General features: G+C 42.0%; 1 protein-coding gene across 4 annotated transcripts in view; it reads left to right on the top strand.

Moving 5' to 3' along the window:
- The first annotated feature begins 1020 nt into the window (after positions 1–1020).
- LOC100706266 (paxillin) overlaps positions 1021–27480 on the top strand; it is a 30611-nt gene continuing 4151 nt past the window's right edge. Inside the window, exons 1-9 of one of the 4 annotated variants that reach the window (XM_019358752.2) lie at positions 1021–1580; positions 19272–19453; positions 19602–19687; positions 19900–20036; positions 20265–20460; positions 20607–20751; positions 21263–22489; positions 23410–23679; positions 23928–24161. In XM_019358752.2, coding sequence (XP_019214297.1) covers positions 1250–1580; positions 19272–19453; positions 19602–19687; positions 19900–20036; positions 20265–20460; positions 20607–20751; positions 21263–22489; positions 23410–23679; positions 23928–24077 — 2724 coding nt within the window. In that variant the 5' untranslated portion in view covers positions 1021–1249 and the 3' untranslated portion in view covers positions 24078–24161. Of the gene's footprint in view, positions 1581–17694; positions 17968–19271; positions 19454–19601; positions 19688–19899; positions 20037–20264; positions 20461–20606; positions 20752–21262; positions 22490–23377; positions 23680–23927; positions 24175–25808; positions 25968–26670; positions 26845–27480 lie in introns of those variants that run through there. The other 3 variants (XM_019358753.2, XM_019358754.2, XM_003441407.5) reach the window with 3 other exon arrangements.

The raw sequence follows: 27480 nt of genomic DNA, 5'->3' as shown, positions 1-27480 counted from the left end.
AATGTCACATGTGAAGAGTTATCAGTTCATTATTTATAAGAAATGTTTTCTTAAGCCCTCTAGCACTTTATCCTGAAATCATGTTTTCTTAAAGTGGCCTTAAAAATGACCTTCAAGAGCTCAGTAGCAGTGCATGTAAATAGCAACATAGTATCCCTAATAACTACTAAAAACCTTCTGTCGATTGTCTCCTTCTATGCAAGCTTCTCTTTAGTCACCAGCCATAAATTACCATTTAAAATACTCCATATTTCCCCCTCTTTTCTCACAATTAGTCTTTTTTTCTCTGCTGAGAAGCTGCTTTGAGTCATTTTTTGTATGTATATCAATGAGGAATGGGGGTGTGTGGTGGGGCTTAGGCCAGAGACCAGTTAATGAAGGTCTGATTATGTGAAGCTACTGCCACCATGTGGCCATTTAAAAATGATGTTGCCTTTTAGCACATTACTCTTTACACGACATTACAGCTACATTTCTTCTTTTATAATTTTACTGTTTTTTAGTTATAAAAATTAATAAATAAAGTCAGTTTTTAATGCCAAATGTTTGTTTGACCTAACAAAACTTATTTCACTGTCCGTATGTAATCCCAGAGCACACGGGCATTTTGATGTACTACTAAGGATGTTTGTTGTTTTTTTGTTTTTTTTGTTTTGTTTTTTAAAAATTCCCACTCAGCATAAATTGATGATCTTATGAGTTTAAATGTTTGGAATTCAGTCTTTAAGTATTTTCCACTTGTGCATGTTTTGACTTCTGAAAAGGACTGGTGCACTGCTGAAGTATAGTAGCTACTTACAGTAGTGCATATAACATGCAAGCAGACATAATAAATTCATCAATAATAAAATCTACAGTCCTCATCTTCTCCTTGCATTGCGAGGTGGAGGAGGATCTCTAGCTTGCCTTGGTTAGTAATTTTAATTTTATAATTAAAATTTTTAGTTTTATTGTGAGCTTGCTCTGCTAACTGTATCAGCAAGAATGTATGACATTAAAGATTGAATTAACTAATACAAAAAACTAAATTTAGCTGACATAAAAAAAATACATTAATAAAAAAAGAAATGTAAAAAGCTAAATATTCTATGAATGTATAAAATCTAATACCTTTACACTACATAAAGTATTGAAACTCTGGAACAATATGACTTATTAGGGTCCCATATATATATGTATATTTTATTAAGTAAAATAATCTACTGCGCGACAATAAACTCCTATTTGACTCCAGGCTGCGCGCAATTGAATGTACTGTAACGTCCCTTCAACACCACTCTCCGCCGCTAGATGTCGCTGGTCCCTGCGTGTTGTGGCTTGTGGGCTGGCGGGGGGCTGGCTGGATGTGGGCTGCTGGGGGCAGCTGGGTATGTGTGTGTCTGTGAGTGTGTTTAAGACGCGTCGACTCGAGCAGGAGCAGCAGCAGCAGCAGCAGGAGGGGGACTTGAAAACTTCATTGCGTCCAGTGAGAGCGGGGATTTGGCGATTTAGAGGCTTCCAGTCCAGCTGCGATCGTCGGAGAGGAGGACCGGTCCGGTTCTCGGCACTGGAACCATTTCCGGCCAACATGGATGATTTAGGTAAGTTCGTTCGCCGCGGAGGCAACATTAAAGCAGAGCGCGTGAGAGTGTGTGCTTTTAGCGTAAACACACAATGCTAGCGCTGGAGGGCTGACCAGCCCGACGAAGAAGAGGAGGGGGGGCTTTTCCGCAGGTGGTCAGTAGATGTAGTTGGCTTGTTTAAGTCGCAAGTGTTCCCCGTTGCCAGGTGGGCTGAGTTATCCAGGTTCAGCTGCGAGCAGGCGCGGGGTTAAATGCACAAAAGGGCCTCGCGTGCTGCTGGCACGGGGAGGCATCTCGTTACTACGATAATGAATGTAACAGTCGTCTTATTAGCTGGTAACGTGAAAATGGTCCGCTGGACGGTACGTTTGCACTGTACTCCTCAAAAAGGGGTGACGGACTCGTGCAGGACTGCCGGAACTTTTTCATGCGCACACCTGGGATGAATGCGTGAATCATACTGCTGCTCATTTAGGTTTTTTTTTTCTTTTTTCCTTTTTTTTCTTTGCCGGTACGCTGACCTATGCAGCCCCTCCTGCTGGGTGTCAGGATTATATAAGTGTCGCAGCAGGTGGGAGAGAAACAGTCCCATTAGTGCAGACTCTGGTGACACACGGTCATTGACAGAGTAACACAGTTTGTGTGATCAGTTGGATTCAGCTGATTGTTGTCAAGCACGCAGCGGCAGACGAATCCAAGCGACCCGTGTTGTTTCTGCCAGTAAAAACCAGGTTAACCATGACTTATAGTAGACTTTATAGTGACATCAGAAAATAATACATAGCCTGGGGGAGGGTGGGGGTTCTGACAGTTCTCTTGCTTTAGTAGTTTAACATTCTCACTATGAGCCAGTCAATCCTCTACCTGCCTTAGGTTGACAAGCTTACAACTGTGCATTTAAAAAACTGTGGAAGAGGCAGCAAGAGGCTGGAAAAGGAAGTGGTACATAAAGAAACAGTTTGGGAACATTTTAAGTGGCAGCAGGTCAGTGAGATGATTGCTTATAGAAAAACATTTTAGAGAGGTAGAGTTTCTCTGATGGGCAGGGGTTTACAAATCTGGAGGGAATCTGTAGAAATCTCTGTGCGCAAGGGGACAAGGCCAAAAATTGGGAATTCATCCACAAATCATTGTCTGTGAACACGGTTCGTCACGCCATCTGCAAATGCAGGTTAAAGATCTATCGTGCAAAGAAGAAGCCAAACGTGGACACATGATCCAGAAACACTGCAGTCTAAAATGGACTGAGGCAAAGTAGAAAGCTGTTCTGTGGTCGCACGATTCGAAATTTGAAATTGTTTTAGGAAAATATAAGGGAGACCATCCAGCTTCTTACCAACGCTCAGTTCAAAAGCCTGCATCTGTGACCCATCAGTGCCCGTGGAATTGACACTTTGCACATCTGGAAAAGCACCATCCATGCTGAAAGGGATATACAGGTTTTAAAGCAACACATGCTCCCGTCCAGGTGACGTCTTTTTTAGGGAAGGCCTTACGTATTTTAGCGAGACAATGGTGAACAGCATACTGGATCAATTATAACCACATGGCCTGCCTGCAGTCCAGACCTTTCACCAGCTGAAAACATTTGGATACAGGACTGTTGAGCAGCTCATATCCGACAAGAATGGGACAGCAGTCCTCTCACAAACGTTCAGCAGCTGCTCTCCTCTGTTCCCAGATGTTTACAGATTGTTGTTAAAAGAAGATGGGATGCTAAACGGTGGTAAACATGATCCTGTCCCAGATTTTTTGAAATGTGTTGCTGCCATCTATTTCATAATGACCTTTATTTATTCATTTTTTTAATGTAAGATTTTCTCAATTTAAACGATATGTTTTCTGTGTTCTACAGTGATTAAATTAGTGGTTTATGAGATTTGCAAGAGATTGCATTCTGTTTTTATTTACATTTAATATGGCATCCCAACTTTTTTGGGAATTGTGATTTATCTCCAGGGAGATAAAAGCATCCAGTGTAATTAAAAACTAAATGGAAGTAACGAGGCTTGCACATGGCTATCGGGATCAGCAATTTCTTGTTAGTTTTTCCCCGGTGACTGCATGGTTAAGTTTAGCAGGACATCCACGAAATGCATAGGAGTCAGGTTCATTGGTTGCTATTAAAAACACAACCAGTGTGTTTTCGTGAAGTCAAAGATGATGAATGCCTTGCAAAAGCCATCCAAAGGGGATTAGCACCCTCTGAGAGCTGCAGGTAGACTCGCTGGGAAGAATATTGCAGGCACGGCTTCTGCTTTCAGGTTCTACATGCTTAAAATATCAAAAAGGAATGAAACAATGGTGTTTCTTTTTTTCTGTTTTCCCCTGGATGTAACCCTTTCGGTCCAAAACCCAGATCTCTGCTTCATGTGTTGGTAGTGGGAGTGTACCAAGAAGTCACTCTATATCCAGTCAGCGTTTATGGATACATTCTCAGCTTACACGGGCGAAGGGCTTTCCTTAAAGTAGCTATGTAAAAAAAGCCAGCCAAGGGTAATTACCATGTCACAGGGCTGTAAATTCTGTCATCGTTTTAGCACAGATATGTAAAAAATGTTGCACACATACGTAGCGAAACGTTGACACCAGATCCTCCCCGTGCGATTGATGGATCTCTGTTGTCACGTTGGAGCTGTGGAGCTACAGCAGGAAACTTTACCTCCACCTGCTTATGAAAATTGGATGTGCTGAAGGTTTAAAATGGCTTTAGAAGCGGTAGGGGATATAAAGAAGCACCACTGGTGGAGTTTGAGTGAGCCAATCTGAGAGAGGACAACGAAGTCTAGGTGTATTTTTAGCCTGAGGAGAGTCCGTCTTCAAGAGCTGAGCCAGCAGGAGCACCAGGAAACCTTTCACCAACCTGCTCTCATCTCTCTCTGCCCTGTTTTTCCTCACTTTTCATTCAGTTTTTTTCTGTCAATTAACTGGCGTGTCTTTACTCCTAAGCTATTTTTCCCTGTGATCCACACATGTTCACACCCAGGGCTTTTGTTATATCCTTCCACAGCGGCCGCAAGAGCAGAGCACCGCTGATCTCAGGCTGAATGTCAGGGTGAATCAGGCCCACATGCAGGGTTTGGGCCTCAGCCAAAATTTATCCTCCTTAAAAACGCTGCACTGCCCCACCCTCTCTCTTCCTACTCCCCACCATTCCTGTGGTGAGCCACATGGGAAACTGCAGGCTCCAATCTATTGACAGTTTTAAGCTGGCTGAGTTTGCAAGAGAGGAGGTTATTTGGCTCAAAGCAGATTGCAAAGCTTGATCACTTGCAATTATCAGCTTTTTTTTGCTCTTCCTCCTCCTTTGTTTTTCTTATGCAAGACTTGTAATTATGTTATTTGTATCTCCTTTTGTTTGTGCAGTCGTTGTGGTCTAGGTGCTGTGGCATGTTCTGAGGCAAACTTTCATTGACCTCCCCTCCTCAGCTATCAGCGCTCCAGAGCGTTGCTCCGTGCTTCACTGCCCTGGGCCTGCAACAACACGACATGAATGTCAAACAGCCTAAAAAGTTAACTTCCCTTTTACTGACTAATGCGCAGCACCTTTCAGTATTTCCTTTTTATGTCTGCAAATACAGTAACCGCTGCGTTTGTCTCTCACTCAGACTAATACGTTTCGCTGTCACTTTCTCGGCATCACTTCAAGTGGAACGATTCCTCAGAGCATTGGCGGCGCAGCAGCTGCAGTGTTGGAAATGTCACTCACCTAGTGGGCGTGGGCAAAGCAGTTCTTTTACGAAGTCCAAATGAGATGTGGTGTAGCCTAGATACCCAGCAGAGTCTAAATTTAGGTTGGCTCATTGTTTGTAGACCAAAGGAAACATCAGACGGCTCTCATGTGAACATCTGTCATTTTGTTCCGCATGTTCTGTGTTACACTGTGACACAGATGTCATGTATGCCTGAGTGGTAGTTTTTCACTCTGTCAGGGACGCAAAATGAGCTAGAAACTCTCCCCTTCTCTTTTTTGCACTCACTCGTTTCCAGCAATTGTTCTATTTCTAATTCCAGATTTAGCTAGAAGGCCGATAATGTTGTCTGCCATCAACAAAGCAGTTGAAGAAAATCACGAAACCTGCCCCAGTAGTTTTTTGCATAATCTTGCGCAGTCTGACCTAAGGAATTATTTTGCAATTATACGTCAGTAGATGGTGTAAGGGGAAGTGAAAGAGATGAATTTGCAAATAGATGAAGTACATACCTAAATTTTATGCTAACGTAATGAACTGACTTTCCTTTTGATGTATTATTAGGATTCTTTGAACAAATAGTGTGACAGTTACAGCTACATATGTCAACGGGGGATCTTTCTGAGGTGTCGGGAAGCAAATTTTGTGATCTTTGGACTAGCCATGCTTTTGCAAAGGACAGCCACCAAGAGAGAAAACGTTTCAGTGTGACAGAGTTCAGGCCAGGGTGAGCCTGATGCTGTCGAAAGCAAGGCAGGAAGTCTACGTTGTGACCGCCAAATTTAATTTCCCAAGTGTACCATATTCAGATACAGAATATCTAGATTTACAATTACTTGTAAAAAAAAAACCCAAAAGAAAACATGGAAACATATTGAAGTATTTTATGTATCTAATTATTCAGTTATTAGGCTTAAAGCAGCGATGTCACACTGATTTTTTTTTTTTTTTTGTGACCGATGTACAGCCCACTTGGAGAGACGTTTAACCACACATTTATTCCCTGAGATATTTTAATATATAAAAAAAAGTTCAGTTTCAATTATACATCTCAGTGTTTCTACATGATAAAGAAATAATACATTTTTATAGTGAATAGTGGCAAAACGGGACCTTTCTTTCATTTAATGGTTTATTGATTACTTGATGACTTTGGTGTAGTGAATGGTCATGGAGGAGTTCTTTATCAGTAGGAAAAGCTGTAAAACTTATGGAAATACAGCTAAAAGCTTCAAATTTATTTCACATTTTCTTTGCGCATTGTTTTTGGCGGGCTGATTCTGCCCCCTTAGCCCTGTGCTTGATATCCCTTAAAGAAAAAGAAGGCAGATTATCTTTAGTATCAAAGAAAACCTTTGTTATCTTTACAAGGACACAATATATTTATTTCCTATTGGGCAAAGGTGTCGTTGCTCTTCTTCTTTTGCTCACCGATTTTGCATTGCAGCTTAAAAAATAATTTGAAAGTTATTTACCAGGAATTGAGATTTCTGCAAAAGATGACACTAAGTTGCATTATTTGAAATTGTGAGTTCAGTATTTTTTGAGTTTAAGAGAAAAGTTGCAGTCCAGCTTTGCCTGCTTCTGTTACTGTTTTTGATTATGGCTGCTCATTGCTGTGCTGAGGTGCAGTTCTAAATCACCTGAGGACTGTGACGTGCAAAAATGTGACTAAGCTTGAAAGTTCACATTATTCAAAATCCTCTGTTTTTCTTTTCAGTAGACCACAGAAAAACCCCTGCAACCACTTGTCTGGAGTGACTCTTGCCCACGCTCGATGATAAATCTCTGGTGACACATGCATGCAAGTCAGATATTCAGTGTGGCAGCTAAAGGCTAGAGAGAATAGCTCACCTCCTCCTCGGTTTGTCCATCTGTTTGACTTTTAAAAATAACGATTCTGCAGGGCTTTGAAACATATGGTGCACTCACACACACACACTCACTTATATGCACTGAAAACAGAACTTATTCACGCTACTGATCACAGAGCGCTGGTGTGGACACACATCTCTGAATAGGAAGCTGACTAAGCAGCACCACCTCTGCACTAAGCCAGCCGTGGTGTTATCTCTTATGGTCTCAGCACACGGTAACGGCAGCCTGCCAGGTCGATACTCAAGCAGCTACTGTAGAAAAAGCCCTCAAGTCAAAAACAAAAAACCATACTTAGAGTCACAAGATACAAGCGAAATCTCTCCATCTTTAGTATGTCTGGAGCTATAGTCTAACCACAAGCCAGAGTGTTGTTACCACAATGTGCACTATTTTTTTGTCAGCTGATTTTTCTGCACTCTTTTTATTGGGCAGCTTCACATTCAGCTGGACCCATGTTTCATGACAGGAAATGCCCCTAAAACCCTCCTTGATGCAGTTGTAGCCATGAGGTTTCTACTGCTAACCGACATCCTGGTGGGTTGTAGTTTTGGTCCTTCTAAATGATGAAGGTGCCACATCTTGTTCCATATTGACTCTCAGAATGACTTCTTTTTTCTTCGCTCGCGTGCTTTTCTTTGTTGCTTTTGTCTGATGTTCCATTATGTGTGTATACACTAGAAGCCATTCTCAGCCTTCCTCATCCCCACTAAGCTCTGATGAGTTGTGCTCCCTGCTGACTTTGCTGCAAGACTCTCATCCCTGCCAGTCCATCAGTGACTGACAGCTCAGTTGATGCGATGCTGCGGCTCCTTTGATGCGAGCCGGGCAACAGCTGGTGTAACGGTTTTGCATAGAAGACGGTAATTGTGAAATTTTGTTTGGTTGCGGTAAGAGGAAGCACCATGTTTTTGTAACTATACTGGCGTTAAAAAAGTGGCCCAGTGCTTCCCTTTAAAGCCTCTCCAGCTCCCGTGAATATCACATGGCCTTTCAGATGCTTTTAAGCCTCTCCCCTAATTGCTTCCTAAATGTCATTTTTCATAGAGGTGGCATGTTGATGTGGCTGCAGGCTGAGATAAGACATCACTGCGTTATTAGGAAATGTGTTTGTGCCGAGCAGGTTTCCTCTGCCCTTGGCACAGGTTTAAATAGTCACTAACGCACTGCCGGTGCTGCCCTACTTGGGGTATAGAGCTACCACAATGAAAGCCTTTGATGAAATCGGGAAGTTGGGAGAGTGGAGGAGAAATGAGTGTGTGCAAAAGTGTTTGTGTGCGCGAGCGTCTCAGCTGGACTGAGCTTTAGCTCTGTTTACAATCAACATCTGGCTTGTTTAAAGGGGTCACTGCGGACACTGAGTGAGCTCCCATTTATGTTAATGGCAACACTCATGTGAGGATTAGTGCTCCTCAGGTTTATAAGGGTGTAGTATTAACAAGAGAATACACAACTATAAGTGGCTTCTGGCACTTGGATGGAGCTGATTGTTTTCCAGTGAAATGATCTGGCCCACTTTGCAGACCTCACTAACCCTCCTCTTCATCCCCTTTCCTTCTGTCCTTGTCTTGCCGGAGGGGACAAAGAGCTGCTTTTTTTCTGGTGCTATGACCTACTTCAACCCAGGAAAAAACAGAACCCGAAAGAGCTGATTAATAGAAGGGGGGGAATTACCCATCCTTTTGTGTTATTTTGCATAACAAGCTTTGCAAAGTAACATAAAAACTGGGAATTGTTTTCCGCTTGAGATTGCAGTTTATTAAGAAATCTCTTCTTATCTACTTACACGCTTTCTCTGGAGATTTCTCAATTTCTATGATATGATATTATGCATTATGCATGAAGCTCAAAGTACGTCAGTTCTTAAGCCAGATTTGTATTAATTCTACCCTGTAATGATTATCTGCAGTTTTATTCGTTTCATATTGAACTATAACAAAGAAAATAGCTGGTATTTGTGTTTTATGGTTACTGTTGTATCAGAAACTGAAGCCATATAACTCACTGGTCTATGCTGCAGTTTGTATTTTCACATGTATCTAAAGAAGGAACCGTTAAATCTTAACAATAAAGTGCAGTTTTGCACGCACACATGGGTATGTGGTATATATAGAATTGGGTCAGTGATAATGCACAAAATCTACAGGCAGTGTGGCATTTCTGCTTCTCTCTAGACCGGTAACCTGTAGTGTGCCCTCAATTACTCCCTAAATCAGTAGATTCAGCGGCTGACAGCAAACGCTAGCATTCTCTGTTTGGTGGTAGGGCTGAAAAAGGTTTGGTTTAATGGGGAAATGTCATCACAGCAATTGTAATGAGACTTCTTTGTAGTCCAGTGCAGACTTCCTGTTATAATTATAAAACCTCAGCATGGCTTTATGCAGATATTCAGGAAGCACTTCTTTTGCTCGTGGCTCTGTAGTATATTTTTGGCTCTTACTTTCAGTGCACAGTCGTCTTATGCAATTCAGTATAACACTGAAAATGATTGTCTCTTTTAGTAAATGACCCCACCCTGCCCTCCCGCATGGTACTGCTGAAGTAATTTCAAGCGGCTTTCACTTCATTCACATGCACACAGTCTCTCAAAATAACCAGACTGGGCATCAGTTAAACCCAAAACTACCTCAGGCTTGCTTTAAAAACCTTTGAGTTCACGGGGGTTTTGAGCGAGAATAAGATGGAGGTGAGAAAGAGCAAGAGGTTTTATTTTTTTTAACATGTTTCATTTTATTTTTAGTTTCTGCTATTTGTATATGTTCAGCACTTTGTGAACCTTGGTTTCACGTTAAAGTTCTTTATAAATAAAAGTCGTATGGTGTGGTAAGAGGACATGTTGTATCTTTTCCCTGGTTTTGTTTCATTTACAGATACTCTCCTCGTTTAGTCCCATGTTTAGTATTTGAACATTAAAATTGCTGCTTTCATTACTTGCCTCTTCCCTTCAAATGTAATAATTCTATTTAGTTGATAACAGGAGAGCAAGAGAGCAACAAAAACAGCAGAAACGCAGCCGACATATAAATAAGCGGCAGAGAGAAGAAGAAGCGGAACTATTAATAACAACAAATGTCTCGGTGTGATATTAATAATAACGATATTACTGAAATGTGAAGTGTGACTTTTTTTAAAAGCATCTCAGCGATCTCTGTCACATTCCCACAGTGCAGAGTGAAAAGCAAATATAAAAATGATAACTAATAGTTAAGATCCAAAATCTAATGTCCACTTTTTTGCTGCTTTCACTGTGACTATTGTGAGGCTAGAGGACAATTGTGTAATTGTGTAAAAGCAAAGCTGAAATAATATCACTAATGGACTTGCTTTCTTGGATGAAAAGCTCCCGGAGATCTTACCAAGGAGCGACCTGGATATAAATGCTATAAATATGTTATAAAAGTTAAGATATAGCACAGTTTTTGTGTTGGTTGGGTTTTATTGCATGAACTTGTAGCGGCGGAGGCGTCAGGACGCTGGTTTGACACTTTGAAGTGGTACTTCCTCCGTGGAACTTGATAGAGATGAGTTGTCACAGTAGTTCAGCAGTTAGTATGATGTGGTTCAACCCTTCTCAGAACAAAAGTGTGATCAGTTTTAGAAGTTTTTTTTTTTCTTCTTTTTTTCAAATTGCTGACCTAACTTTTCCTCTGGCCTTAAGTCACAGTAGACTAATCGCCTTTTTCTCAGACAAAGGAGTATGCCATGTAACACAGAAAGAGAATAATTATGAGCTTTGAAGTTTATTTGTTGAATAGTTATGAATTTGATACCCAGCAGGATCAAAGTTTGCATTTATTTTTAGTAGTAACAGGTGGAGTGAGTTTAATATTGGCTCTTCTATTAGCTTTTTTTTTCTTTCTTGGTCATTAAATCCTGGGAAATATTACCTCCTTCTGTGTTAAATGCTTTAATTTGCTCAGCAAACATTCATGTCTTTGAAGCTCTGCTGTTAGTTGCTGGGGAGGTTTGTGTATAGCGGGTTTGTCATAGTGTTTTGCAGAAAATTAGCTGCCTGCTGGGGCAGAAAATGGTGAAATGAGAGCAGAGAGATTGAACCAAAACAGCGAAGTTATGCCCTGGGGTTCTGTTTTTTATGAAATTTCCACCATGCAAATTGCAAGTTGCAACATGAGATCATCCTGTCTGGTGGTAATTTTGGCACTTATGACTGTTAAAAAGAGGCCAAAACCTCCCACAGGGCTTTATAGAGCTGAGTTAACCGGAAGAGTCTTAGTCATTTTGTCCAGTGTTAAAATAAACAAAGTGATAGCCTTGCCAGATTAGACTTGGCACTCGAAAGGTTGATATTTTTTTTTTAAATCTAAAGATAAACTGTAAAAGATGTCTGTTTACTTGTTTTTGCATTTGTCATTAAAGGGTGAATATTTAGATATAGAAAGAAAATACTGGGTGCAAGGCAGAAACTAGAACTACATCTAATCATAAATTCCTTTGATTAGTCAACAGATTATTTAATGTTGTTGCTATGTTAATATTAAAATACTTGATGGTTGATCTTCTCCTGCTTTGTGTTGTTTTGTGTGTGCTCGCTTTGCATACATCGATGTACTCTCTCACACTGGAGTGCATGCTGCTGTGTAAGCAGCTGCATTCTGTCTGCATGAAATAGCATCTGTAGCACTTAATTGATCTTAGAGTTACTCTGTGTTAAAATATGAAACTGCATTGATTCTAATGGTCTGCAGGAGGTGACAAGTTAGGTTGCCAAAAGACAATGACTTGCATGTGAGAATGAGAAAATTACAGTACTGTTAATTGTTATATGACCTCATTAAAACACTTCCTGATAAGTTCGTGGTCTCAGTCGCTTGTTTGAAGTCTAATTTGCCACTATATTATATTCCACTGATACCACCAGTAAAAGTAAAGTGGATAATAAAAGGTATTCTTCAGGGCTGTGGTGCCCTTTGCTTTCACAGTTAAATTCAACTCTCACTCAACACACCTGATGATGATGATGATGATGATGATGATCATCTGTCAAGATTGGTGACCTATCCAGGGTGTACCCTTCCTGCAGCAGCTAGGACATTGTAAGGTTTGGTTTTGGTGGTCATACAGTCTGTGGTCATTAACAAGAAAGTTTTATTTTGAGCGTTACTCTGAGAACATTCAGATCAAAGAAATTACATCATGGTTCTTTTTATTTAGAGTACAAGTGCATAACATGTTAGAGCAGATATAATTTACAAGTGCAGATCTTGCTGGGTGGTCTGTAACGCACGGCTATTGCTTTGACCATCGTGGTCATCCATCATCTCCTTCATGTCTCTTCTCCAACAGGTCAGGGTCAGCAGGAAAGTATTTATAGCGTGCCTAGATGCCTCAGTGTGTCTCTCCGGTGTCGCCGTCCACTGTTGCACCCGTTTGTGCGTTAGTTTCCTGCGTGATTTAATTTTGTGCTCACGTAGCCGTCGAAGCGCTCCAAATGAACGCAGGCACAGGCCTTCTGCTATCTAACACAAGCCCGGAGGGCTGTAAGGCGCATGTGCATTTTTTCTTCTTCTTCCTCTTCTGGTACAAGCAAAGAGAAGGATTTATCATTTCATGTGATGGTGTGTCAGGTTGTGTCACGTTGAAAGGCTAGTCCTCTCAGAACGACACATGAAAGGCTTCGTGTCACCACATAAGTCTCAGAACAGCAGAATACTAAGATTGTTCCACACATTTTATTGCATTTTGAAGCTTTGCTCTTTTTTCCTCCCTCAAAGCGGATCTTAAACCAAAAGTCTGACTTTTTATGTTTTCTTTCATTTGTCCTATCTTGCCTTTAGTCCCTACTTTTCTGTCCTATCGCACTGTCTCGTTAAGCTGGCATGCACCTCGCATTTTTCTCCGCCTCTCCCTCTTTTTCTCTAATATGGAAGACGAGCTGTGGCACGCAAGAAATTAGTATCAGCCAGCGTGCACCTTGCAAAACGACAGATACACAGTGAAGAAATGAAAAGAATGAGGATAGAAAGATGTAGAAAGGAGGTCAGAGAACACGGGTAAACTTGCTGCACAGCCAGGATCTTGCCGCTAATATTTTCCTTGTAGTTTCACTTTGGTGTCAGCTCATATCTCAGTAAATGTCTTGGCATTTATGAACCTAGCAGATAAAGACTTTTCTGTATACCAGCCCTGAGAAGGGAAGGGGGGAAAAAAAAGCTTGAGCTTGGCACTTGCACGTAGCTCAACATCATCCCCTGCAGGCTGATAAATGAACTGCTACCAGCTGAGTTAAATAAACAGGAGTAGATGTGTTGAATAGTGAACAGCATTGATTCGCTCCAAGCAGCGGTCAGCACTTATAGAAGCTCATGCAGTGAGTGCAGGGTCAAATAGACAGGACATCCTGTCAGGGATAATGGAGGCTTGCCTTTGTTGACATCCAGGATGAAAACTGTTAGGAGCACGAGTCTTCCTGTTTGTCTAATTGGATTCTGTTCATATTTTATGTTGAGTTTGACTGTGAAAAGTAGTGATTTACATGCTGGCCTTCACTGTCGACATACTTGAGTTTTGAAATTGTTTCCTTCTCATACCCTCCCTAACCTCTCCCTTCATTCCTCATTTTCCTGTCTTTTTCATCTCTTCTTCTTTCCACTCGAGTTTTCCTAGTCCCCCTTTTATCTTTCTCTTTCTCTTTCCTATAATGAGCCCCATGTGAAACTGTCTTCGTGTAATTAAAATGCACACCATTCATCTGGGAGGAAGGGAGTCTCCTTAATCTGCCTCAACCCACATTTTAGCCTCTGAGGATTGCCTGCTGCATGCCACACTCACACACACTTCCCAGTTTCACTCCTCTCTCTCTCGACACTCCTACCACCATTCCTCATTGTTTGAGCCCAGCTGTGCTCTGCCGTGTCACATTCAGTGTCGTGCACACAGAAACCGACTGAATGCTGGTGTTTTTCTGTGTTCATTAGCTGCAAATTAAGAGGGATGACTGAGTTTAATTGATGTATTCAGGCTGTTAGCTCTACGTGCAGCTTGTTTTTTCTCCAGGTGCTAAAAAGCAGATTTGTCCCCCTTATACAACCTCCTTCTTCCCAAGAACTCGGGGGAATTAACCTGCGCTCACTAACAAAATACAAAAAACAAGCTCACCTTCAGTTATCCTCAAAAGATAACCATGTTTCAGTAGATATTTAGCACAGGTTTTTATGCGTTCCTTATTTTATTCCTCTTTTCATTTTTGGCCTTTGGAGACCTTGTGTGTGTTTTGCACTGGAGTCTGTGTCACGGTATGCTCTCTTGGCAGAGGAAGCTGACACACCTCAGTGTGCTTGTGTAGTTTGTGGATGGGTCAGAGCATGTCTAACATGCTGCATTCACTAAACAAACACAGCCCTAAAACTTAGCTAAATTATATTCTGTTAATTAGGACTGCGCTCTAATGACATTGCCGTGGGAAATGAGCTGTTGATTTCAATTAGCGTGCCTTATTTTGATAAAGCCTCTCTCTTGTATTTGAAGTCAGTATACTCATGTAAGGCAGTGCTAAACAGAGTATGCATATCTGTAGCCTGGAGGTTCATGTTTTAGCAGTAACTGTATTTTAAGGAAGCAGATTCTTTATAACCAGGGTTAAATCTAGTTCAGCTTGAGAGCTAAGTTGATTAACATCTCTTGTGTAAACCATCTGGACTAACATCTGTTCACTGAAGTCTCCACCAGCTGTAGTAAAACTTTGTTCTGACATCTGTAACAGATATGAGCCCTGCAGATATTTGTACCATTTATTTATGCAGTATTTCAGAAAAGTATCTGATGAAACCTAAATTATGTTCTGCTGTGATTTCATTTGATTGATGTTTGAGTTAGCTCTGATTTATTCTGTGATTTATTCTGATCACATTTTTTTTTTAGGTTGTTTTTCTGAATGTTTTTTACATAGTTATGTTGTGTGGTGCAGTATGGGTCAAATTAGGGTAAAAAATGTTGGACTAAAGTAAAGCGCTGTTTATAAATGATGTTTTGTAAGATATATGTACATGGAAAAATTCATTATATGTACATGTGGAAAGAGGTATTTGTAAAAACTATACAAAAACAAAAGTTGATCTGTGTATAAAAGATGGGACTCAACTTCAGCAGGGGGTGAGCTCTGTGGTTGCCAAAAACTCAGATAAAAATGGTTGTATGGAGCTCCACAATGGGAATCTTAAAGTAAAAATCCCATTCAAATTCTCCATAGGGATTTTGATTATGAGCCATAATGCTGTAGGCATCGAGAGCAGACTTTCTACAAGCTGTGATGCTGAAATGATGGTATGATATCAACCTTGTTTGAATAAAATCTCGTGTTATTCACGGTGTCGTGGAAATGAAATTATTCTTCCCACAATCCTCAGTTGCAACCGCAAAGACTGATTAATGGAGACCGCTGTTACTGTGGAAGCGTTTAAACCAGAAAATGTCAGGTCACTTGAAAAACCACGAGAGCGGTGATTACAGTCAGGAATGAAGCTCTGTATCATGTGAATAACCAGGCTATACTTTACTACTTTACAACACGGTGATAATGAGAAGAAATCAATTTGAGAAGGTTGGAAGTGAAATCTGGGATTTGCAGTGCATTGCTGGATGAGTATTACCTTTGGCTTTTTCATGGTCTTTTTTTTTTGTGATGCAAATCAAATCTTTGTATGTAGCTGCTTGGCTTGGTTCAGGGCTTTAAACTCTTTATATGAGGATCTGATGAAATGGCAATGGAGAAAATTAAAAACCGGACCTCTTAAAAAAATAAGTCTTTTGGGAAATTACCCTACTGCTGTCTTTATTTATGGCTTCAGTGAAAAATTTCCATGTGAATTTATGCTTAAAATCGCTGGTTTCAGATTTGATTGAATACAGCGTGGCGTTCGGTTTGGAAATTATGGCTCTCTGAGGATGAAGCTATGAGCCTACCTTGTGATTGAAAAGTCACGACCCCACATAAAAGTGCAGTGTCCCTCGCTTTTTAAGTCAGGTCCACCCCTCACGTGTGACATCTGGTTTTAAAACACCAAGATGGTGACAGCCACTAAACACTGGGTGACGTAATTGTGGCTACAGTGGTCTTTTGTAGACTGTGGTGTGGAGAAAGATGTGCTTTTGTGAACTTGTATACAGATACAAAGCACAAAACTCCATGTAGATCGCCACAGATCAAAGCTCGCAGTACAAAATCTGACCCTCTGATCTGATTGGATTTCCTCGATCTTGAGATACATTGTAATGGTCCAATCAGAGGAGAGATGGTGATGGTTGCTTTACCAGTTATGTTTCTGGCCTAATTGCTGCTGCAGGTCCCAAAAGGAGAAGTAGATTTACAAAACACACTGTTGCGTAGGGCCTTCAGCAACCAGAGGATTTTGAAAATCCACTACACTTTTCAAGAAATTGAACCACCTGCTCTCTGATTGGACACTTTAAGCCCATACAGAAAAACATTTTGTGTAGATTTGTTTTACAAATTTTCAGATGTTTAATTACAACTACAAACTTTAGACCTATCTATGAGCATCACATTACATGATCAAACTCTCACTACTTGCTAAATCCAAAGGATCTAGTGGACTGTTGCCTAAAAGTACATCTGTGCCGCAGTTTCCTTGCGTGTTGTGCGTTATGTCACACTGTTAAAATCAGCTCTGGTGTGAGAAGTTTTAAGGAAGACGTGTCAACTTCATTTAAGCAAGTAAGTTCACAGTCCTCCTGACTTTGTCTTCTTGTGGACCAGAAGTCGAGCCGCACTGTTGAGTGTTAGGTACACCTGTGTGTGTGCTGGCCCTGCCGCTGCTTCTAGCCATCTTTGAATGGAAGGTTTTATCACACACCATACTTGGTATTTACTTTAAAGTGACAGATGTGTTGTTTCTTCCTCTTTGCTTTTATGGGTGTGCTTCTTTGCCGCTACCAAGTAAGAGATGAAGGCGCGCGCAGAGCTGGCTGCAGTAGTGTAAACAGTGTGCTGCTGTGTCCATAATGAAACTCTGTGGAATGTATCCGGGCTTCTGTGTCCAGAGAGGAGACTCTGCTGTGAAACCCTGTCAACTGGCATTTTAACCATGTTAATCGTGTTTATCACGGTAGCGCTAAGGTGCTCCAAGTGGATCTGGTATTGCTCTGGCTCAGTTTCTGCTGTGTCTCCTCTCTGTCTGGGAAACCTTGCAGACTGAATTACCACTGTACTCATGATACTTCGGTATACCCAGCATGAGTTGGTCTCCAGCTAAACTGTGGCAAGAAAACACACTTGTATATTTATGATTATAATTAAAGGACTAAAAATAATGCAACATGCAGCATTAAAAAGTAGTCATGAGTCATGAGTAACCTGAGCAGAGCTTACGCTACCAGTGTGAAGGAGGGGCTGATTACAGCCCCTTATATACCTTTGTGATACCACTCCCATAGTTGGGCATGTCTGTGTTGATAAGAGCTCCGATTGCTTTCAACTTTCCTCAGTTCACCACACTGTGTACTCTTCAGTTGCTCAGACCCTGGACACCTTTTCAGAGGATTGTCGTGATCTGTGTGAGTAGTGTTTCTACTTACTTAAGCTTTCTTATTTAAGCTTTCAGGCAGCTAGTTCGGAGCTGGCATAGCAGTGAACGGGTGAACCTTACCCCCTGGCATTATTTTTAACCCCTCCTTCCCCTCTCTCCGTGATCCTCTCCCCCTCCTCGTCTCTTGTTCTGCTGCACTGATGGTAGAGTTAAGAAAGGCAGTTCCTGCCTGGCAAACGTTGTGTTTAGGTTGCCCTCTTCCTCCTCTGATTCTTCTCTTCTCTGTATTCGTGCCTCTTCACTTCCTTGAGTGTACTGTCTTTGCCTTTCTCAGAGGTATGTGTCATGTGCTGGTTACTTTAGCTATGGGTTTGACTGCTGACCCAGTGTTTAATTTTAGGAAGTGGTTAAGTTTGCTAACCTATGTTGAATACTCCTTAGCTATATGTCAGACTTTGTTATAGAAGGTTAGAGAGTGCTGTGTGCTATTTTAATAGATTTTAGTCAGCGCTTTAGCGATACAGAATGAGACTTAATGCTGATCATTACTGTTTTGGTTATATACTTAAACTTTGTTAGTTTTACTGCTTTAGATTGGCAGCAGTTGTGCCTTTACCTGTAACACACTGGTATACTGACGGTGTGTGTGTAAACTGTAATTATTTAGTTGCTTTATTCACAAAACACATCTTATTGGATCAAGTTTGTTCTTCAATTTAGGGTCTTATTTTTTAGGACTTGTGAAATTCTGCAAGAGAAACTAAACCCTGGTCTGGTGAGTGAGTGTGCTAAAATAAGCCTGAGTATTCAGTAATACAGCCTGTGCTCTTCATTAAATCCCCTTTAATGTTATGTGTCCTTCTACCTACTTGTTGGGACTGCTTAATTAGTAGTTGTTTTCTTGGCCTGCATTCCTCTCAGAATACCAAATAACCCCCTCGCTCGGAGATGGCGTGGGGGGACCTGTCTGCGTTTAGATGTTAAATATGTCCGTGTGTATACCTGTGTGCAGATTTGACAGCAACCCTTTAAAACATTTCACAATGCAGGCAGGAGAGGGTCAATAAGTAACGACAGGAGTGGTCATGACTGCCTGCATGATTCAACTTTTTCAACTCCACTCCCTCTGATGTCAGCGCTCTTGGGGGTTTTGACAGGTTGCGAAAGAAGCAGTAATTACTTGGTGCTCGTGTATGCAAGCAGGATATCATGAGTCGAATATTATTCACTAGAAGTTCCTTGAAAGTGCTAACTTTTCAGAAGTGCACCAACATGTCCGTTGAACATCGATATAGACCTTGTTTTATGCTATTGGACTTTCAGCAGATTGGAGTCTCTGATAGATGGCGGTCGCTGACTTTTTTTCCCCCTGTTCTATCACATTGGTTTTCGTGCTGAATGCTCAAAGATCTTGTGATAGCGCGCTCTGATTTCTTTCTTTCCCATAGACAGAGTCATGAGAGCTATGATGTTAGAGGTTAGTAATACATTTTTAAAAAATGGCAGCTATTAAAGCTCTCAAGGATACCTAATACATCAAACTACAAGCCCATAAATAATTGAACGACAAAAGTTAAAATTCAAGATAGGATATGGCATAACCAGATGCTAATCAGTCTGTGTTTTATTTATCTATATAGATGCTTTATTGGCGGACCTCGAGTCCACAACATCCCACATCTCAAAACACCCCCTTTTCCTGTCTGAAGAGGCCGCCTACTCCTTTCCTGTGCGGGGTCAGACTCAGCAAGACGTCTGCTCTCCATCCCAAGTCCCACCCACTCCCTCAGACCAAGCTCTGAATGGAGTAGAAGAAATAGAGGTAAATGCATGCATGCTGTAAATGTTGGGGAATTAACCAAAGACTGTTTCGTTTCAAATACTGCTCGATGAACTCATGGATGAGAAGTGAATTAGTTGCTTTATTGATCCTCTGAGTTCACTATTGTTACTTTACTTCCTCATTTCAGTCTGTCAGCACAGCGCAGAGAAGTCCTTGGTCTAGAGATAGCAGCAGTCTAGGCCAACCCACTGGTGGAGAGGACCACGTGTACAGGTTAGAGGTCATGTTAAGTCTCACCAAAGCTCTTGAGACATATTGTAAAGAAAAGTAGCTGTACTGAGTTTTTTTTGTGTGTTGGAAAGATGTTTCTGAGTAGAATTGAAACTAATAAAAACATTTGATCAGAAAGAACCATTTCCACTTGGTGCTAAGCTTGAAACAAGATGTTGATGATAAATGTCGTTTCATGTCTCTGCCCTGTTCAGTCTCCCTAATAAACAAAAGAGCAGTGACTCATCAGCTGGTGCAATGAACTCACTGGGCAGCAACCTGTCTGAGCTGGACCGCCTGCTGTTGGAGCTCAACGCTGTGCAGCAAAGCACCCCTGCCTTCGCCACAGAAGGTACAAACGGAGGTTATTTACAGTTTATGAAATGCTCATGTTTCTCTGAAGGAATGTAGATGTCACCGTCTAAATATGGTACTTCTGTTTTTGTGGTATTACACAATGGTGTCATTCTTTCCACTGTATTCTGTTACTGTTTCAGTGTTTGCACTTCACACTATGTATGCATTTTAGATCTAAGCAGGATATGCATTCATCTTTTTCCTTTTTTTCTTTATGTCGTAGAGGAAGCAGCTCCACCGCTGCCTGGCAGCAGCGTTGTCCACCACGTACAGGAGAATGGAGTCTCCACTGCAGGTAAAGCCATTCCTCCTGTGGTGGAGAAGCCCAAACGTAGTGGACCCACTCGAGGAATCGAGGACGTTCGACCAAGTGTGGAGAGCCTTCTGAATGAGTTGGAAAGCTCTGTCCCAGCACCACAGTAAGACCAAAACTGGATTTGTACTACAGAGAAATGTGTGCCCATGTATTTTATGCTGGCATGAACCACTTTTATGCTGTACATGGTTTTATATTTTCTATTTATTTTTTAAATTTTTTGGTTGACGGTGGTGTTTTCCTCACTAGCCCCACACCGTTGGTGGTGTCAGATGAGCAAACAGATGGACAAGAATCGCTGTCACAACAACAAGCCAGAATGTCTGCCTCCTCTGCCACACGAGAGCTGGATGAGCTAATGGCCTCCCTGTCTGACTTCAAAGTGCAAAGCAATGTGAGTATGGTTCAGAAGTGGGTTGACTTTGGGTTGCTGAGGACAGTTATTTTTGGTATGTGTGGCTGTTTAGAATTGAGCTGTACTGGATGTTTGTGCAGCTCTTAATTATAAAAAGTTGTTTTTTTTGGTATTTGCCTGTTTTTAGGTCTTATTTTTATGAGCAGCATTTCTGCAACATTGCAGTGACTAAGGTGTTTTTTTAAATTTAAATTTGTTGTCAGTATTTGTGATGACATCATTCATTCGTGTTGAAACAACAAATTTTAATAGTATTTAAAATTTTTGAAGTGATGGTGTGTTTGACAGTCAAGAATTAATTTGATAAAATAAGCTGAAACAAAGATTTTAACTTTCCAGGTTTTGCTTTGTGTGATGCTCTTTACTGTCCTTTCTCTTTCACTCTCATCTCATTCTTTATTTTCCTGGTCTCTTTCTCTTTTCTCCACCACTGTGTATGTCTTGTCTTTGTATGTACATTGCACCCTTCACATAATTGCACCTGATTTAGTCTGGCTCTCAGGTGTCTGTGAATCAAGATGCAGTTGACCCATTATTAGTTGCTGGTTCACCGGTTATCCACCCAATAACTAACCCACCTATAACGCCTCAGATTGGTTCCCCTGATACTCCTCTACCCTATAGTTACACTGCTCCGTCCTGTACACCGCTCCCGCTGGAACTCCACATAGATGAAGATGGTGGTTCAGCTCTTGCATCTTCACCTCTTTCTGCTATAGTAATAGCATCATCTAAGGGCCTTCAGTACTCTCAGATCCAACAGAAGGCTAATGATGGCACTGTCACTTCTGAGACCTCACATGTTGAGAGCTTTAGTATTTCCAGTACTGTAAAAACCTCCAGTGAAACTGAAGTTGACACCCCCACTCATATAATAACTAAAGAGTCTGCTAGTCCAGGTCCTGCTGCCACGAGCTCCAAACCTGTGGTTGTTTCTAAAAGTCCTGTTACAGTCTCTAAAAGCCCGAGTCCCACTATTAAAGGCAAGAGTCCCAGTCCTCCTGATGTTGAATGTAAAAGCCCGGTCCTTAAAAGTCTCAGTCCTGCTCCTGTAAGTCACAGTCCACAAGCAGCAACACAGAGGGATAGCCCAGTTACCGTGCCAACCACCATGGAAACAGTGCCCAAGTCAGCTAGTCCATTAACACTTCCGAGACTTTCAAGTCCAAAGATTGCAAGTCCTGTAACAATTCCTAATATCTCTAGTTCCCCAGCTGTATCCAAGAGCTCCAGTCCTGAAACAGTCCAAAAAGATACTTGTCCCAAGAGTCCTGCTCCAGTTAGTGGAAAAACATACACATTTCCAAGCAGCAGCAGTCCCAGAGTGTCTCCAGTTTCGGTCGCCACTGTGCCATCAAGTAGCTTGTATGCACCTCTTACAGAAAGTCAGGGAGATGAAGTGCTGGGTTTAACGTGGCCATGCCGGGAGCCTTTTTTGGATGATACTTTAGAGAAACTCTTATCAACCGACTCCACTCGACTGGGTGAGAACCAGCCACCGACTGCTTTTGTGCCCGGGGAAGAAGACAGATCTTGGGAGGAGGAAGATGGATTTTATCCAGATCTCAGCCTAGAGGGAACCCTGACCCCCATGACTGAGTCCAGCTGGATGGATGAGTGCTTTACACCCTCCACCTGCCCTGGGACTCCAGATGCAACGCTGGACTTGCCCATACAGCAGCCTTCTGCTGTTGAGCGTCTATCTGCTTCTGGTCAAGTAGGAGGCTCAGCTTGACTCTTCCAAAATAAGCTGCTGGCACGAACCTATAGAGGATTTAAGACCCTATGTGTCTCTCTTTTAATTGGCCATGTGGCTAAGATATAAATTGTATCTGGAAGTAATGGCAGAAGGGTTGTATTAATTGGTTGTTCAAGCAAAATGCTGAAAAGTAAGCTTATTTTGGGCAAGCAGCTCTACAAGTACTCGAGGAGCTGTGCAACAGTACAAACATGTCAAGATGAGGAGAAATTCCTCAGTCTGTGGTGTGATGCATGTGGTGTCATATAGCAATTACAGAATGGCTTGAGGGAGAAGTCTCCCTGTGGAGATCAGTTGTGGCTGATGTTGAAAGCTTTGCTGAAAAAGATGTCTCCGCACGCCCCCACTTGCTTCATTGACATTGCTGTGTTAGTCATAGCACCTGACATGTCATGTTCAAGCTTTTAATCACTGACACCGCCAATACGAAAAGACCCAGAGACCACAGTAAAAGGGATATTTTTTTCCCCTTCCCTTTTTGCATTTGCAGATGAATTTAAAATGCACACTAGAGCTCTGTTGGTTTAATCTTTGGCCCTGCTTTGGCATGTGCACTGTTTTATGAAGGCATTTTGTGATAGACTGGTGTTTTTCGTCGAGCATGCCTCGCCATGGATTTCCGGCAGGTTTTATGTTGATATTAAAGAATGAGCCTGTGCAGGAGGCTGATGCTCGGCTTCTGCAAACAAAATCAATTAAATATGCCTGACAGGAAAAACTGCATAGCATTTTGACCCCAGCCGCTGCGTGAGGGTTTTTGCATTTGAGTGAGAAATCCACTTCTGGGCCCATCCTGCTTGTGATTGATTTTTTTTTTTTTTTTTCTGGCGTATGGCACAATTCCAGCTTCCCACACCAACTTATCATCTGCTCTCCAGCTCAAGTCAGTTATCCGCCGCACCAAAGAGACGTCCAACGTGCACCCAATGTACAGGGAGGGAATGTTGAGACGTAAAATGGGACCAATCATTATAAATAAAAGCAACTCGCAAGATCGACTTATTGAAGAGCTGCAGGGAAAACTGGGGATCGGGCGGTTGGAGCGCAGGCGTAAACAACAGCCCGATGACTGGTTGACGGAGGGAGTCATTGTTACGTCCAACCCACAGCGGACACGAGAGGAAGGGATTCAGCCATCTGTGGATAAGGTAGCAGGATGAAGGTGGAGATGAAAAGCCTCACTGATGGTGTAGTTTATGCCTCTTTGGCTTTTGATCACAGGATTAACTGGCAGATATTAGATATTTATCATTTTTCAAACTTAACCATAAAATTTTACTTGTTATTGGCAAACAGTTTAAACAGTTTCACTTTTTGGGCCGATATAGTTTTCCTTTTTTGTGTCTGATGTTTCCTCTCCTTTCCTCGCTGCTTTCTGTTTCCTTCTTCCTCCCAGATCATCATCCCTCCTGAATCACCCGCCCCACAGAGAAAAGTCCTTCCCCCTCCACTGTCTCCCCCAGCTCTCAAAAAGCCACCCCCGTCAAGCAGACTCCTCCGCCACTACCTCCTCCCCTCCAACCCCACCTCCTCCTCGAGAACCTAGCCCTCCACCTCCCAAGGAACCTACTCCTCCTCCTCTTCCTCCTCCTCCTCCTCCCCCACCTCCTCCTCCTCCCAGGGAGCCCACACCTCCACCTGTCCAACCTCCTCTTTCACCTAGCCCTCCACCCAAGCCGGTCACGCCACCCCCGCCTGCCAAGCTCTTTGTATCAGTGGGTTGTCAGACAGAGTACGACCCCATCTTTCCACCGATTCAGGCACGGATCACCTTTCTTCCATCCTCCTCCTCTAACTTCATTCTTTCCACTTTCTGTCACACTTTGAGTTGTTTTACTTGAGCTTGTTTGTTGACTACTTGGATATGTATGGGCGTTAAGGAATTTGTCCGGTCGCTCGTTCTGTTTTTGGCCCTCGGTGTCAAAACAGGTAACCTCGTGAAGGCTTTGTCTGCAGTCCAGTCACAGGGGTGCTGACATTCAGGCTAGAAGGACTGAGCCCACATTCTAATTCTGACATCCAGTGGCGCCAAGAACAGTGTGTTAGAGTGGAGAGGAGAATTTAAGAGCTTAGAGGAAAGCAGAGTGTAACTCCCTGATATTCCCGTTACACCAAGAGTCCTGCCATGCTTAGGAATGGAAGGATTGCAGTGCCACTGAAACCTAATCTGCCGCATGACAGCACAGTTACCATCACAATTATAGCATGTCTCACAAGACTTAAGTCAACATGTCCCATTATGTCAGACACCAACCTGATGAACCTGTAGAAAATATAATGCCTTTTAGCAACTTTGTTAGAACCTGCTTTAGCAGATTGGCACAACCATGGTAAAATACCCAGGAAAAGGCTGCGTTTTTAACTTTATCAAATGTATGGAGGTTGTGTGTGTGTGTGTGTGTGTGTGTGTGTGGTGGGGGGGGGTCATGCACCACAGGTGCTATTTTCTCCTTCAGTGGAATGTAGGAGTCATGAAGGTCCAATGACCACACCACCTGAGAAGGTCTGTGTTTGCTTGCATTACAGTAACCAGACACATTTACACATACATGTTAATATTTAAGGCCTGTTAACACAGATTAGGGCTGATCTAGGTGAAAATATTGGCGCTCGGACTTTATAAGCCATCAACACTACAAAGACAGTAGAGACGCTGAGGTGACTTATAGCACACAGGTAGTTATTGTAGCTTCCACTGTCTGCATCCACCTGTTGGTCAAAGCAACTACACCTCTAATAATCCTTTACAAAAACTATAAACTTATAGTTTCTGCACTTTAGCGTTGAGTTTTCATTCCTGGAGGTTTCTAGGTTTCTTTGTAGTTTACATGTTAGTCTCACACCTCAAGGGTCCCTGGTTCAAAGCCAGGAGGAGACACGAATCCCTTTGGGGCTGCATCAGGAAGGGCATCCAGTGTGAAAATCTGCCAAATCAAATATGCCGAGCCATCTGCTGTGGTGAGCCCTTGTGAATAAGAGGGCAGCCAAAGGAAGCTTTTTGAATTAATGAACTCTCAGAAAATTTTATGTTTATACTATATCGACTTCAGCAAAGCACCACTGCGAGTTTAAAATTGTTCCTCTGAGTGCAGTTTAAATTCCAGTTACAAAGACAGATACATGAAGTCAAGTAAGTGTGCAAGAAAAATGAAAACACAAAATGTAGCAGTGGTGCGATTCACTCACACTAACTACAGCGTGTTGATATTATACTGAGGTTGTTTATTGAAGCATCTGAATGGCGTAATTAAACACTTTGGTTTTCCATCTCTGTCAGATCCATTCACCAGGAAAGACTTCTCCCTCTCCTGCCCCCAAACCAGCCAACAAGCTGGACAACATGCTGGGAAGCTTGCAGTCTGACCTCAACAAACTTGGCGTCCAGACGGTGGCTAAAGGGGTCTGCGGTGCTTGTAAGAAACCGATTGCTGGGCAGGTAACAGCACAGAAACATTTAAGCATACATGTATGTTCAATGTGGCTCACATACTAAACTTTTAACTCGCCTTTTTTAGACACGTGTGCTCGCAGGCTGTTATTGTTATGCACGAATACCCAGTGGGATTTGCACACATTAATGCAGTTTTCTGTTAATGGTATGGTGAAGAGAAGATTGCACTTTAGATTCATTTGCACAATGAGTGCAGCGTTGGCTCATGTTTCACTTGTTTCTGGCTGTTGCTTAACCTCAAAGCCGCTTAGGCTATCAATAGCCCACCTTTCATTTAGTTTACAGCCAATAAGTGGGGTAATAAATACAATGTGTGTTTCGTTTTACCAAAGTGTAGCTTTAAGCTCAATATAAGTACATGAAGTCTTCTCCTCGCGTTAGTTTTACTAACGTATCTGGATTTTAGCTCCTCCAGAAAAATGATATTTTACACTACTTTAAGTTTAGAGCGGCTCAATGTTTTCACAGGATTATAAAGAGGTTTTTACTTATGTGAAGCAAGATAATTATAAATATGAAGTTAATATGGTTGTTATTCCTTTTAAACTTTGAGTTGCAAACATTTGCTGCTGTTTGCAGGATTCCCTTTGCTGCTCTCGTGCTCTGCTGCAGAGATTTTCTCTGCTGAGCCAGGTCTTTTCTCTTTGCAGCTCATTAATTTTTCATGCACCGTGTCTCCCCACACCAGGTGGTGACTGCCATGGGCAGAACGTGGCACCCCGAGCACTTCGTGTGTACCCACTGTCAGGAGGAGATCGGCTCCAGGAACTTCTTTGAGCGCGATGGGCACCCTTACTGCGAAAAAGACTACCACAACCTGTTCTCACCGCGATGCCACTACTGCAATGGACCCATACTGGATGTTAGTAATGCAAACATTAACACAAACACGCACACATATATGCATACATGCTTGTATACAGAGAATGGGCAGATAATATTTATTTATTCATAACTTAATGGATGAGGGCCTTACTGGAAACAATGTGTTGGAAAGTGCTTTTCTTTCTCAATCACTTACGCTGATAGTCAGGCATATAAATATAGCATGCATGCACAAGGTCCTAGAAGCATTTGGAGCAAAGTGACTTCTAGTTTCCTCGTGCATGTAGGAAGTAATGCATTATTCTGTAACATATGAAGACATTACAAGTTAAGGTTACAGATGTTATTCATCCTCCTTCATATCCATTCATAAAGCAGCTGTTCTTGGCTGGCTGTAGTGCAGTGACTGAGGCGATAGGAGATGCAGGTCTGTAAAGCTTTCCAAATTGTAGGGCTGCTTCCTTGTTAAACTGCAATGTGTTGTGCGATTTTTAATTGCTAAGAAAACTGAATAATAAAATGTGAATTTTAACGATGCCTAATTAGGCAAGCAATGTAAGAATTTTCGTATCGGATTGCAGATCTCAAATAACGTCCAAGACACTGATGCACACAGGCGAACTTGCTTTTTTCGTTTCTGTTATCTTCACGGTGACACACACACACTGGGGCC

Source organism: Oreochromis niloticus, linkage group LG5, assembly GCF_001858045.2.
Source record: "Oreochromis niloticus isolate F11D_XX linkage group LG5, O_niloticus_UMD_NMBU, whole genome shotgun sequence".
NCBI classification, from domain to species: Eukaryota; Metazoa; Chordata; class Actinopteri; order Cichliformes; family Cichlidae; genus Oreochromis; species Oreochromis niloticus.
Note: the sequence above shows the minus strand (reverse complement) of the source record. Positions and strands in the feature narration are given on the sequence as shown.